General features: G+C 43.7%; 2 protein-coding genes across 4 annotated transcripts in view; one reads left to right on the top strand and one right to left on the bottom strand.

Moving 5' to 3' along the window:
- Positions 1–15021, top strand: part of kcnc1 (potassium voltage-gated channel subfamily C member 1) — a 157756-nt gene that overhangs the window by 121121 nt on the left and 21614 nt on the right. The gene's annotated exons all lie outside the window — the stretch shown is intronic.
- Positions 4114–15021, bottom strand: part of sergef (secretion regulating guanine nucleotide exchange factor) — a 159402-nt gene continuing 148494 nt past the window's right edge. Inside the window, exon 11 of the mRNA XM_062967667.1 lies at positions 4114–5994. Within this exon, the coding sequence (XP_062823737.1) occupies positions 5984–5994 (11 nt within the window). The 3' untranslated portion in view covers positions 4114–5983. The remainder of the gene's footprint in view (positions 5995–15021) is intronic.

The raw sequence follows: 15021 nt of genomic DNA, 5'->3' as shown, positions 1-15021 counted from the left end.
GCTTCAACAAGGGGAGATGGTATTTTGACAACTCTGTAACATTGTAGTTGCAAAAAGAGTATGTCACATCCAGGGCCGGCCGGAGATATTTTTAAATGTTAAGCGGGGGTGCTAAAAAGCGCCCCCGCCACCGGCCCCGCCTCCCACGCCCTGGCCCCGCCCAGCGTGCCCTGGCCCCGCCTCCCACGCTGTGTGGGAGGCGGGGCCAGGGCGAATAGTGCGGGGGGCGGGGCCAGAGTTGGCCCCGCCCCCCGCCCAGCGTGCCCTGGCCGCGACCAGGAAGTAAGGGCAAAATGGCCTATCTGTGCTGTGCGCATGCGAACAGCCAGATAGGCCTTTTTGCCCTTACTTCCTGGTCGCGGCCGCCGATCGCCCGGGCGATCGGCGGCCGCGACCAGGAAGTAAGGCCCGAATGGCCTAGCTGTGCTGTGCGCGTGCGCACAGCACAGCTAGGCCATTGCCCTTAGTCAACAAACTAAGGGCAAAAATGGCTTATCTGGCTGTGCGCATTCGGGCCTTACTTCCTGGTCGCGGCCGCCGATCGCCCGGGCGATCGGCGGCCGCGACCAGGAAGGGCCAAATGGGCTATCTGCGCTGTGCCCGTGTGCACAGCGCAGATAGCCCATTCGGGCCTTACTTCCTGGTCGCGGCCGCCGATCGCCCGGGCGATCGGCGGCCGCGACCAGGAAGTAAGGCCCGAATGGCCTAGCTGTGCTGTGCGCGTGCGCACAGCACAGCTAGGCCATTGCCCTTAGTCAACAAACTTTTGCCCTTAGTTTGTTGACAACAAATTTTTGCCCTTAGTCAACAAATTTTTGCCCTTAGTTTGTTGACTAAGGGCAATGGCCTAGCTGTGCTGTGCGCACGCGCACAGCACAGCTAGGCCATTCGGGCCTTACTTCCTGGTCGCGGCCGCCGATCGCCCGGGCGATCGGCGGCCGCGACCAGGAAGCAAGGCCCAAATGGGCTATCTGCGCTGTGCGCACGGGCACAGCGCAGATAGCCCATTTGGCCCTTCCTGGTCGCGGCCGCCGGCCGCCGGCCGCCCGGGCGATCGGCGGCCGCGACCAGGAAGTAAGGCCCGAATGGCCTAGCTGTGCTGTGCGCGTGCGCACAGCACAGCTAGGCCATTTTGCCCTTAGTCTACAAACTAAGGGCAAAATGGCTTCTCTGGCTGTGCGCATGCGCACAGCACAGATAGGCCATTTTGCCCTTAGTTTGTAGACTAAGGGCAAAATGGCCTATCTGCTTGTCGCGGTTTGGCGTGGGCGCGGGGATTGAAGCCCCGCGCCAACACCGGAGGCGTCGGTGGCGCTACGGGTCGCTGTCGACGCCTCGACAGCGCCCCTAGCGGCCAGCGCCCGAGGCGGCCGCGTCAGCGGCCTCGTAGAAACAACCGGCCCTGGTCACATCTCTCTTCTAGCTGGGAATTTTTACCTTTGGTTACCCAGTGTTCTATGCTCAAGAGTAATTTAATTTCTTTTGTGGAACACATACCAAAAGATGATCAGGCTGTAGGCAGAGTTTTTACATCAGAATCCAAGCAATGAGTTTGCACAATTGTTTTGTTCATTGCTGTGTGAGCTGTGACCTTGGAGGACATCTGGTGAGGGCTTGTACAAACAGCCATGACTTTCATTTGTACTTGATTGACATAAAAACTCAAATGATGTATGTTGCTTTTGAGAAACTGCTTTACTAGTTTGGTCCTTTACCAATCAGTTTGAATAAAAACTCCCCCAACATAAGCAGGCCTGAGACCTACATCTCGGCGGTGGCCAGGGGAGCCTTTGCACAACTAAGACTTGTGCGCCAGCTGCGCCCGTTCCTTGGGAGGTCTGACTTGGCCACGGTGGTCCATGCTCCGGTTACATCCCGTTTGGATTACTGCAACGCTCTCTACGTGGGGTTGCCTCTGAAGACGCCCCGGAAGCTCCAACTAGTACAACGGGCGGCAGCTAGACTAATAACTGGGGCGGCTTACAGGGAGCGTACCACCCCCTTCTTAAGCCAGCTCCACTGGCTGCCGATATGCTACCGAGACCAATTCAAAGTGCTGATTTTGACCTATAAAGCCCTAAACGATTCTGGCCCAATCTACTTGTCCGAACGTATCTCCTCCTATGAGCCAGGAAGATCCCTGAGGTCATCTGGAGAGGCCCTGCTCTCGGTCCCGCCTGCCTCACAGGCGCGGCTGGTGGGAACGAGGGACAGGGCCTTCTCGGTGGTGGCTCCCCGGCTATGGAACACCCTCCCCACAGAAATACGGCAAGCCTCAACCCTTTTGAGTTTTAGAAAAGCCTTAAAAACATGGCTTTGTGCCCAGGCTTTTAATAAATAAATGATAAAGACGACCCAGATTGTTATATGGATAAAGTTGGAGGATATTGGACGAACGGATTTTAAACACATGTTTTATGTTTTATATTTTATACTGTATTTAATTGGTTGTATTTTTTATATGTTGTTGTTTTTAATGATGTATCGGCATCGAATTGTTGCCAATTGTACGCCGCCCTGAGTCCCTCCGGGTGAGAAGGGCGGGATAGAAATATTTGAAATAAATAAATTAAATAAATCTTCTGTTTTTTTCTGTCTCACTGAAGGTGCTCAGAGCAAAAAGGGTGTTGAGTCCAAGTAGAAGTAATATGCCTGTTCTGGGTGCTAATGGGTACCTGAGTCTTCCTGCTATTGTTTTAAAAAATCTTTACCAATAAGAATTTAAATCTTTGTTTTATTTATTCTTGTACATAGGAGCCAAATATATAGAAAATTTTCTTCGCAGTGGGCAAGATTTCAAGAGTTTTGCTTATTATTCTGATATTTATTGATATGAGTTTTCATATTATGGAACTTTCTTGTGAAAAATTAATGAAGGGCTTTTTGTGCAAAATGCTTGAGCTATGATCCTGCATCAGGGGCAGATTACAAGATCCAATACATTAAAATCCATCTTAAAACTGAAAAGCCATACCAAGTGAAGTAGATATGTGGTGCTGATGATCAGGGCTCAGAAGGATCATGCCTCCATTCCCTCCTGCCAGTGAGTCATGGTGCAATGAGCAGAAGGAAGACCCCTCTGAGGTCCCGTCACAATTCATCACATTGAGGCTTGTTTGTGGGGTGATGCTGGATATGTCACAGGAAACCAGTGAACCTTTGAAAACTAGCATAATGTATTTTATGCTTTGGAGTCGGTCCAATGAAGGTGTCACTGCTTTGTGGATTGAAGAGATTTGCGAATATTTTTACATCCCTATTGACCAATAATTCCTAAGTGGAGCTTTTATGCAGGGCTCTAGATAAACCAAGCTAGGACTATAGCACGTGCATTTACAGAGATCCCATGTCTTTTGAGTAGATGAGTAAAATCATTTCTCCACTTTATACCATCAAAGGAAGCCAGTGGATACTATGACCACTTTGCTCTAATGACTAAGCTTCTGCTTTAAACTTCTGATTTATGTTCAGTAGATTACAGCTAATTTGGAAAAAGGGGCAAGTAAGTGGTTTTCATTCTTTTGCTCCATTTCCCTTCTCTAACCTCCCCACCCACCTAAATAGTGCTATCAGGCCAAACAGACAGCAAAGTACCTCATCAGATGGAGGTCCATATGCCGGGGAAACAGCGGGGGAAACTGTTGGGCAGCACCCCACATCACCTTCTTACCATAAAATGGCATTTCCCATCTGTTTCGTCCCATACTTCCTTTGGTTTTTTGAATGAGAACATGAGGGCAGACTCTGAACATGCTGCCAGAATGAAGCCAGGACGGAGCCCCACCAGAAGGAGCCCAGCATCATGTGATGGGCTCTGGCAAGCACTGTTCTGACTGCATCTTGGCAGCATCCTAGGATGAGGGGAAATCCTTGTGTGATGAGGTCAATAGAAACATTGGAAACAAAAAGATTGATGAATATTATCATGCGAATGCCTGGAAATTAAGACATTCCATGCAGCAGAGCTGAGCGTAAACCAGGAATAGAGCAGAGGTTAAAATCAGAGAAACAGCTCAAAGGCTTAAAACAATTTGAGACCCATTCACACAGACAACCACCCTTTCCCTTTTAAAACAACGTGCACATGAAATAAGCACTTCAAAGACACCAAAATCAAAATAGTAAAAAGCTTTACTTACAAAAACTTCCATGAAGTTGTCTCATATAGGCAATAGTCTTGGGTTGCAAGGTATAGATCCAAAGTACAGCCAGAAACGTGGGGCTGAAATAGATAGGCCTCTCAGCATGCAAACTACATCTCTCAACAATGGCTTGTCCCATGCAAAAGCAGGGATAAAAAAGGCACGAGGAGAGAGGGAAATCTAAACTGCAACTGGAAGACAAATGAAGAAGCAACTTCCTAGGATCAATCACTGGCCAATGTGCTTTTTACCCCTATGGCGAAGTGTGTTAAAGCACTAAGCTGCTGAACTTGCAGACCGAAAGGTCCCAGGTTCAAATCCCGGGAGCGGAGTGAGCACCCGCTGTTAGCCCCAGCTCCTGCCAACCTAGCAGTTCGAAAACATGCCAATGTGAGTAGATCAATAGGTATCGCTCTGGCAGGAAGGTAACGGCGCTCCATGCAGTCATGCCAGCCACATGACCTTGGAGGTGTCTACGGACAACACCAGCTCTTCAGCTCTTCGGCTTAGAAATGGAGATGAGCACCAACCCCCAGAGTCGGTCACGACTGGACTTAATGTCAGGGGAAAATCTTTACCTTTACCAATGGAAGATGCCATCTTAGCCCTTCTCATTCAAATTCTAAATGAGAGCCATAAACTCTGGAATGCAAGGATGAGCTCAGGTTACAAACAAACAAACAAACAAACAAGCTGACTACAGAAACCATCTAATTAGATGCTAGAAATCCCAACAGAGAGGGAATATTGTCAATCTCACATTTACAATATGAAACTTTTTCCCTGCCTGGAATATTTGCCAAAATCCAGGTCTAAGAATTGCAAGGCTACCCTTCAAAACCATGGAGGGGGGGGGGATTCAAGATTATGTCATGTACAGGCAAACTGTAGTTCAGAAAAACAAAAGCTCCCAAAAGTCTAGAAGCTTTAGTTAAGAAAATAGAGTAGATCTCATCACATACTGGTAGTTGTGTTTATGACTAAGAATTAGCAGTTACCCAATACATATATGGGCAAGCAATTCATTCTTCATGCAGGCTACAACCCCATTTGTCAATTAATAAAAACATTCACTCTCTGCAGGGGGTTTAACCCCATTTGTCAAGTCATCAAAACATCCCAGGAGTCATCCCTCTGCCCTCTTCTTACAACTTCTCTCACAAGGATGACTGTGTAGCTTCTGGCAGTAGTTTTTACTCCCTCTGCAGCTGGCCATAAATCTAACAGCAAGAGATAAATAATTGCAGGCTAATGAGAGAATGTGGTATCCCCATAAAAAGCCCAATAGACAGCAAATTCAAATGTGGCTAAATGGCATGATAAGACCCATCATCCCATACACAGTTATACAGGACAAATATGAACATCTTAAAATATAAAAGAAAAGCATGACAGGATTAGTGATCCTGACATTATATCAGCAGAGCAGAGATGGGTATTACTAAAATTATTTATAGATGAAAGGAGCACTGGTTTTCAAAAGAAAACAAATACAATAAAAACAGTAATAAAATATACAGCATCGAATGAATGGTTCACAATAGCTGGTAGAAAACATCAAGTTGAAACTCTGTTGGTTAAGAATATTTTAATGGCTTGGGATGATTTTGCTGGGTGAGACGATACCAAGAGGGAAAAAAGGAGGAACTGATGAAGGGGTAGACAGATGGATGAACAGTCAGATGGATGGATATAGCTGCATGTGTAAGTCCAATAGAGAGAAGTAGAGATCCAGTGTGGTCTAATAGTTTGAGCAGCGGGCTCCCAGGGTTCAAGACTTCACTCAGACATAGAAATCCACTGAATGGCTTCAGGCAAGCCAGCCTCAGAAGAAGGCAAAGTCAACTCCCTTCTGAAAAAAAATATAGATAGGATTGCTATAGGTAAGAAATTACTTGAAAGCACACACACAAAAAGAAAAAGAAAAAACAATTACAGCAGAAAATAGGAGCACAATCATGAATACGTTATACAAGTCTATTCAACACTGGGACACCCCAAGACATCTTGTTGCCTGGGACAGAATGAGCCCCCTCTCCACACAGGAAGGAATGTAGTAACCAAATTACTTTGGCACATGAAGCTAATAATTTCCTAAGTTCCCCTCTATATGTCTGATAGTAAAAGCAGACACTCAGCAAATGATTTACCATACTTTCATGACACACAAGCTTTTAACACCGGTGGCATCCGCTTCATTCTCTGCCAGCCAATTCAGACTAAGTCCCATAATAAGTTTGTACAGGACTGCTGCCTTGATGGATTTTATATCTTGACCAAACCAGAGAAACTGAAAGTAGACTGAAATATTTGTAAAAAGGTTAAGTTTAGTATAGTTCACTGAGGTTAAACACTACCCTTCCCAGTTCAAGCAAGAGGAAGGCCTTCCTATATAGATTTCTATATAGGAGCAATGGGTTAAACCACTGAGCTGCTGAACTTGCTAACCAAAAGGTCGACAGTTTGAATCCAGGAAGTGGGGTGACCTCCCACTGTTAGCCCCAGCTTCTGCCAACCTAGCAGTTCAAAAAAATGCAAATGTGAATAGACCAATAGGTACTGCTCCGGTGGGAAGGTAATGGAGCTCCATGCAGTCATGCCAGCCACATGACCTTGGAGGTGTCTATGGACAATGCTGGCTCTTTGGCTTAGAAATGGAGATGAGCACCAACTCCTAGAGTCGAACACGGCTAGACTTAATGTCAGGTGAAAACCTTTACTTTTGCCTTATAGATTTCTATGATGTTCTGCCATCCAGCCATCATTATCTATTGCCTGTGGGTTATATAGGTACTTCTTTTTAAAAACTACTAGTACTTTTTTGAGATAGCAAGAGGAAGTTCAGTTGAGACTGAAGTATTTTGATAATTTGTTCTTCCAGTCAGGAGGTAATATTAAAGAGGCTGTGACAGACTTCACAAACAGGGGAAGCAGGAGCCTTCCTCTCCGCTTCTCCTAAAATAGCACAATTGGACAATCTACATGGCAATTTGCTGCCAGCTGTAATGGGAGATTATGCATGCATATCAACGTGCCTTTGAAAATATCACATTTTGCATTATTTATCTGGGGATGCAAATTTGTCCTCTTTTTAAAAAAGAGCAACCTCTCGTTGCTCCGTTGCCAGGAATTTTTTTTAGAATATCTGGTACTCAATTTAATTTTAAAATGTAGAAATGATGTGTGACAAATATCACAAGCCACAGTGGCCCTTTAGTGCATGTGACAAACATCTGTTTCAGAGGACTGAGCTTTCACTGTTTCTTGCTTTATGAAAAAGTTGTTGTTATTCACTTATACCCACTTTTTCTCCCAATAAGGGGACTCGAAACAGCTAAAAGCTTTTAAAAACCATACAGATTTTAAAATAATAAAAAAATGAGAAACCTATAAAAATAAATATAAATTTAAATGAATTTATAAAATTAAAACATTAAAACTTATTAAAGTTTTAATAACTCATTACCATTTAATTTTTTGCCACTGCATGCAAAACAGTAGCCAATGATCCAAGAAAATAAGAGTAGGTGGTCTAAAAATGGCAAACTGCTATGACAAAATGGGGTGGGCAAGAGATTGTTTTCAATGAAAAAAATCTTCTTGGAATAATGAAGTGGGCACCTGGCTACCTTCTCCTAGTGAGAAAGTGGCTGCCAATTCAGAGTCAAGCACTGATTACTTGTGCATCAAGCAGAAGGTGGAGGAGACGCTTCATCCCAGAATGGTGGTTGAGACGTACATTCTCGGTCTCTAATGGTGCATCTACACTGTAGAATTAATGCAGTAAGGAGCCACAGTGGCGCAATGGGTTATACCCTTGGGCTGGCTGGACTGCTGACCTTTTATTTATTTCGTGTCAAAAGCATTGTACAACAAATACATTTCAAATAATGGACATTAAAAAAAAGAAATCACAAGCAACTAAATAGTTTTGGACCAAAAACGGGCAACAGCAACTGCATTGTCTGTAGCTTTAAACAACTCCTCCTCCATACATGAGGGAGGGCATTGTGGGCAAGCATACATATGCTGAGTTGTTTGTTCAGCTCCACAGTCACACAAGGTGGAGGATTCCTCCAGGTAGTGCCACCTTGCCAAGTTGTCTTTTGATCTGCCCACTCCACTTCTGAGTCTGTTCAGGGACTTCCAAGTTGCTCAGTCTTGGTTTGCCGCTGGAGGAAGACCCTCTTGGGGGGCCATCCAGTTAGAATTGCCAGGTTTAGCTGCCCAGAGGGACACCCTTGCTGCTGCTGGAGGAACATCAAGAGGAGTGGTGGTTCTCATGAAGCCCTTCCTTGATTTGAGTCTGGTGGGAGGAGGCTGATAGCCATGCAGTGGGTGGCTTTCACAATGTTTGACCTTTTTTCTCTCATCATTAGCAGTAACTTCCCGTCGCACGTCAGGAGGGGCAATGCCAGCTAACTTGTAGAGTTTATCTACTGACCTGAAGGTTGGGTTACTGACCTGAAGGTTGTCGGTTTGAATCCGCAAGATGGGGTGAGCTCTCATCTGACAGCTCTAGCTTTTGGGGACATGAGAGAAGCCTCCCAGGAGGATGGTAACATATCCAGGTGACCCCTGGGCCGAGTCTCTATAGATGGTCAATTCCCTCACACCAGAAGCAACTTGCAGTATGTTCTCAAGTCACTTCTGACATGATTTAAAAAATGCAGTTTCACACCACATTATCTGCCATGGTTAAATATAATGGAATCCTGGGAGTTGTTTGGTGAGGCATCAGCATTCTTTAGCAGAGAAGTCTAAGCCTTTGTAATGCTACCCCTCCCATGATGCCATTGCATTGAGCTGTGTCAGTTTATTTATTTCTCGTGTCAGAACTGAGGATACAAGTTGTAATGGATTTGCAAACATAGAGATTTTTTTTAAGAAGAAAAAACTTGGCATTAATACTAAATGCCTTTTGCCCAGTAGCTGGCCACTTGGAGTACCTCTGGTGTTGCTGTTAGAAGGTCCTCCATTGTCCATGTAGCAGGGCTCAGAATGCATTGCAACAGGTGGTCTGTGGTTTGCTTTTCTCCACAGTCACATGTTGCAGACTCCACTTTGAAGCCCCATTTCTTAAGGTTGGCTCTGTATCTCATGGTGCCAGAGCACAGTCTGTTCAGCGCCTTCCAAGTTGCCCAGTTTTCTGTATGCCCAGGGGGAAGTCTCTCATCCAGCATGAGCCACTGATTAAGGTTCCGGGTTTTAGCCTGCCACTTTTGGACTCTTGCTTGCTGAAGTGTTCCTGCGAGTATCTCTGTAGATCTTAGAAAGCTATTTCTTGATTTAAGGCGTTGGTGTGCTGGCTGATATCCGAACAGGGGATGGAACAGAGATGTCAATGCCTTGGTCCTTTCATTGTAGATTGCTACTTCCCGGTGGATGTCAGGTAGTGCAATGCCGGCTAAGCAGTATAATTTCTCCAGTGGTGTAGAATGTAGACATTCTGTGATAATGCGGCATGTCTCAAGAGCCACATCCACTATTTTAACATGGTGAGATGTATTCCACACTGGGCATGTGTATTCAGCAGCAGAGTAGCAAACCGCAAGGGCAGTTGAAGTGGTGTCAAACTGTATTAATTCTACAATGTAGAGTCACTCACAGTTATGATTGTGTAACTACATCTCATCTCCCAACCTGACTGCAAAAACCTACCTTAACTGCCAATGCAATCTAAAATGCTTGGGGGAGTGTGTTCCAATGTCAAGATCCAGAAAAGTAGCACAGATTTTAGCTTGTTTAGCTTGCTTCAACACCAAGGGATCATTTACATGTGCGAATGACCATTGCACATTTAATTCTGTATATTTTCACTGCATCTCAAACACAATGTATTTGGCACACTGACCTGTGCATGAGTCATGCATTGTAGAATAATCAAGTTCAGACAAATCAAGCAATTTTATGCATGTATGAATATACTTCAACTTAAAAGTGTGTGTGTTGGATACATGTGAGTGGGTCAGCAACAGGAAGAAATGATGTCCCAGTTTGACTCTGCCCCAACAGTAGCAATATCGCTAGCCCAGGCCTTCCTGTCGGTACAGATTCTTGATGAAGATGGAAGAGAGAAGCATTTGAGACAGGAGGATTCTTTTATGATTCTTAAAATACCAATCAAAGTGAGCTAAGTTTTATCAGCCATCTAACCTTGATGAGATCAAAGTGAAAGCAATGTCATTGTTTTAAGAACATACACATTAAAGGACATTTCATACTCTCCTTCAAAACATTGATAGCAAGTGCTTCAGCAGTTCTGTGTGCCATGTCAGAGCCAGTTCTCTACTTTTCATTGTAGAACATTGCATTATTTAATGACTTTCACAATACAGGGAGGCTGAGCTAAGGACTGCCATGTAGCAGATGCCTCGACTACAGGAGCTGTTGTTCATCCACACTGAAAGAAAATATGCACAATCAATCAGAGACAACACCTTCCTTTATGCACACACAAGCCTTCTAAAAACACAGGAATGCTTTTTAAAAAAATATGCATTTTTCACCTTTTCAAAAAATATTTTTGCATTTTCCATGGCAAGGGCAGTGTTCACATTCTGTTTAGAAACAACTACACTATGTAACAAAATTTGAAAACATTTCTATTCCTGCTTTGAAAGTGTTATTTCTTGTTTAATTGTGTGGCACTTACTTTGAAAATAGTTGTTATACTCCAGAAACTTCGTTTTTGTGGCTGCCACAAACTATATTGAATTGGTTGAGACTCTATGAGATATTCATTGAAAAACTATAGCAAAATGTGCTGCAGCATGTCCTGCAAAAACAAAGCTTTTGCATTTTAATAAACTTTTTCTATGTTTTTATGACTGACCCAATTAGGAAATGACATGTATAACCCAGGAACAAAAATTGTGTTACATAGTGTTATTATCAAGGGCCTGTCTCCCAGATGTAAGCATTGCCTTAGAAACTTAGAACAGGTTCAGATGCTACGGCAACCATGCGAGCCTGCAGCACATGTTGCGAACACACACAATTCATAGACAGATCTACCATTCCAAAAAGAGGAAAAGCAATAAAAACATGAGAGTTAGTGGTGCTTTAAAAGCCTGTAAGTTCAGTCATGCCTTAAACGAACTGGCTGCTGCACATGCTAAAAATGCACTGTCAGCCTTCGTGTGACTCCCACAAGTGTGGCTTGGCATTCTATCCAGCTTCCACAGGAGAAGATGAAGTTGAGGGGAATTTGGCTTGCTGCAGACCTATAAAAAGCAGTGAAGCATCAGCTGCTTAAGTGTCGTGTAGTAAGTAAGGCACTGGGAGAGCGTAGGAGTGGAGAGGGCTTGATTCCTTCCAACTCATCTACACATGAAACAGGCCACTGGGAATGTTGGCTGCTGGCCTGAGTTGATTGTGAAGCTTTGTGAAAATTTCAAAGCAGTAGATGAATATTATTCAATCCAAAACTATTTCAATTTCATGAGCTTGGCAAAGCTCACTTTTGACATTAAATGGGAGATAGGAGATGCAGCACTTGCCAAAAAGGGGAGAGTGGGTAAGGGAAGAAGAGGCAGTTTAGCTGATGCTTAGGATAATTTAGAGTGAGACCATTGGTTTATTCACTTTATTGTCTATACTGCTTGACTATTAAGCAAAAAGTGGGTGCTAGAAATAATATCATACGAAAGCTGATTGGCACAACCTGGGGATCACAACCAGACACAGTTAAGACATCTGCCCTTGTGCTTTGCTACTCTGCTGCTGAGTACGCATGCCCAGTGTGGAACACATCTCACCACGTTAAAACAGTGGATATGGCTCTTAATGAAACATGCCGCATTATCACAGGATGTCTATGCCCCACACCACTGGAGAAATTCACTGTTTATCCGGTATTGCACCACCTGACATCCACCAGGAAGTAGCAGCCAGCAATGAAAGGACCAAGGCAGTGACATCTCTGGCCCATCCCCTGTTTGGATATCAGCCAGCACGCCAAAAAATAGTTTTCTCAGATCTACAAAGACACACACAGGAACACCTCAGCAAGTGAGAGTCCAAAAGTAGCAGGCTAAAACCCAAAACCTCAAGCCATTATTTATTTATTTATTTATTTATTTCCAATATTTCTATCCCGCCCTTCTCACCCGAAGGGACTCAGGGCGGCGTACAATTGACAACAATTCGATGCTGATACATCATTAAAAACAACAACATATAAAAATATATTACAACCAATTAAATACAGTATAAAATATAAAACATGAAACATATGCTTAAAATCTGTTCGTCCAAGATCCTCCAACTTTATCCATATAACAGTCTGGGTCAACTTTATCATTTATTTGTTAAAAGCCTGGGCACATAGCCATGTTTTTAAGGCTTTTCTAAAACTCAAAAGTGTTGGGGCTTGCCGTATATCTCTGGGGAGGGTGTTCCACAGCCGGGGAGCCACCACCAAGAAGGCCCTGTCCCTCGTTCCCACCAGCCGCGCCATGGCTGATATGGAGTGAGATACTCCCTTCTGGGCACACAGAAGATTGGGAAACTTGGAAGGCGCTGAACAGACTGTGCTCTGGCACCACGAGATGCAGAGCCAACCTTAAGAAATGAGGCCACAAAGTGGAGTCCACACATGTGAGTGTAGAAAAGAGCAAACCACAGACCACCTATTACAATGCAGTCTGAGCCCTGCCACATGCACAATAGAGGACCTACTTATAGCAACACAAGAGGCACTCCAAGTGACCAGCTACTAGTCAAAGGACATTAAGTATAATGCCAAGTTACTAATTTTGTGTTTTTAAATATATTACAACTGTACCCTCGGTTTGCTTCCGACACGATAAATAAATAAATTGCCTACACTGACTTTCCAATTATGGGTCTTTTTCATCCCTACAAGGAGATGCTGCAATATTTAATTTGGGATAGTTGGCATGTGCTCTATCTAGTAGCTATGGCCCTTTGAGAACTATAGAAGTTATTCAGTCTCTAACAATTACCAACAATGTACATTTCTTTTCAAATATACAACACTTTGATTGTGAAGGAAGTAGCTGTGTCACTAACCTGAATGATTTAGTAGGTTGCCATGACAACAATACTGATTCACACCACTTGTAATACCGATGGAGGTGTTTGTCTGGGAGACTGGTTGGGATGGGTTGAGGAGAAGGGGATAATCATTTTCTAGCAATAACATACCATTTCTTTGCAATGGAATCACTATTTTTAGGAGAAAACTGCCATATTTCCTGTCACTGCAACTCTTCTCTTGTAGCATCCATTATGTTGATGAGAAGGATTTACAACGGGAGGGCGGGGGGTATTGCCACGGCAGGCTCAGTTTGAACCATTGTTTAGCAAGTTTGGGACTGTGGTTTCCTTTGTTATAAAGACAGATGCTTTAAGTGCTACTTTTAATGAAGAAAGATGAAAAGAAAATTAGAAGTAGTTAAGTAAGTGTCAAATGATAGTACAGTATACTGGTAAAAAAAAAATGTTGGATTGGGACCTAGAAATCTAGGGTGAAGTGCCAGTGAACTCACTGGGCAACCCTCTCTCGATCTCTCTCAACCTGATCTAACCAATGGTGTTGTCATGAAGACAAAACAGAGAGGAAGAAAACCATGCACACACCTTTAAACACCTTGTAGCAAACGTAATATATAAGTGTAACAGACAAATAAACAAGAAAGGTAGCAGGAGTAGCCACAGTAGTAAGAGTGGTGTTTGCAGGATGGGTAGGGGAACAGGGACATGAGGATTCCTCCCAATGAATTTTTCACCCAGTCTTCAACTTTCTAGCATTGTAGCAACATCATTTAACCATTTAGAAATAGTGTTTAGACATCCAAAGGAAAAAAACCAAGCAAAATTACCAAGGAAATGCTTTTCCAAAAAATATAAGGCTGCTAGGTATGATCAATTTCAGTGTTTCACGTTGCAAGTCAAAGGAATTTGTGTCCATGACCACTGTCCTGAACAAACCAAGGGTAAACGGCAATGCTTGGAGTCAGGTCAAATTGAAGCTCCCTGCCCTGTAGATATTTGTTTTTGACAAACACTCTGAAGCTCAGCAAGGAGCAGGTCACAAAAGCAAAAAACCCTACTGTGTTGAGTTGTACATATAGCAAGGGATGGGATAGTTGAAATGCATATGCACAAACCAAGCAATGAGGGAATGAGTGTCATAGGAAGAAAGGAAAACAGTGTGTGTGTTAGGCAGGTAGAGCCATGAGCCTATGTCAGCAGGTGAAAACATCTATTTGTGAATGCACTGACCCTGACTGCTGTATGCTATGGCAGTTGTTTCCATTTGGACCAGCTGGAAGAGAGTCTCAGGGAGTCAGAAGGCCACAATGATTTGACTTGGAAGGGAGCAAATGAAAGACCTCACAACAAAGACTAGAATTATAGAAAAAAAACCCAAAGAATGAAATCTTTTAAAAATGTATGTGTGTTTATTTAATCTAGGGTAGTGTGGTCCAACCCGCGATCCACAGGCCGCATACGGCCCACCAATTCATTTTTGTTGGCCCTTGCCCTTCTTACTGGAAAAATATTTTGATTATGTAATTCAATATTAATTATGTAATTCGTTTTCTTTCTGGAATGTCTCTGGCCCTCACATTCTTATACCAAAGTTTGATTGGCCCTTGAGTAACTAAAGGTTGGACCATACTGATCTAGGGGATCAGGCAAAGAGACATGTTGGTGGCAAATGACAAGAGTGGTGGGATGCTGGATGTGACTTAGTAATGATGAAAAGGGTGGGTGATGATTGCATTGCCTGCAAGGATAGAGAGATAAGTGAATATATATATATCAGAGATTAATAGTTAAATGAATAATTTATCAAGAAGTGGAATTTGGATGGATTGGGAGGAAGAAGGGAAATTGGAGGGACATC

This window comes from Anolis carolinensis, chromosome 1, assembly GCF_035594765.1.
Source record: "Anolis carolinensis isolate JA03-04 chromosome 1, rAnoCar3.1.pri, whole genome shotgun sequence".
Classification (NCBI taxonomy): domain Eukaryota; kingdom Metazoa; phylum Chordata; class Lepidosauria; order Squamata; family Dactyloidae; genus Anolis; species Anolis carolinensis.
This window is presented reverse-complemented; position numbering and strand designations above follow the sequence as displayed.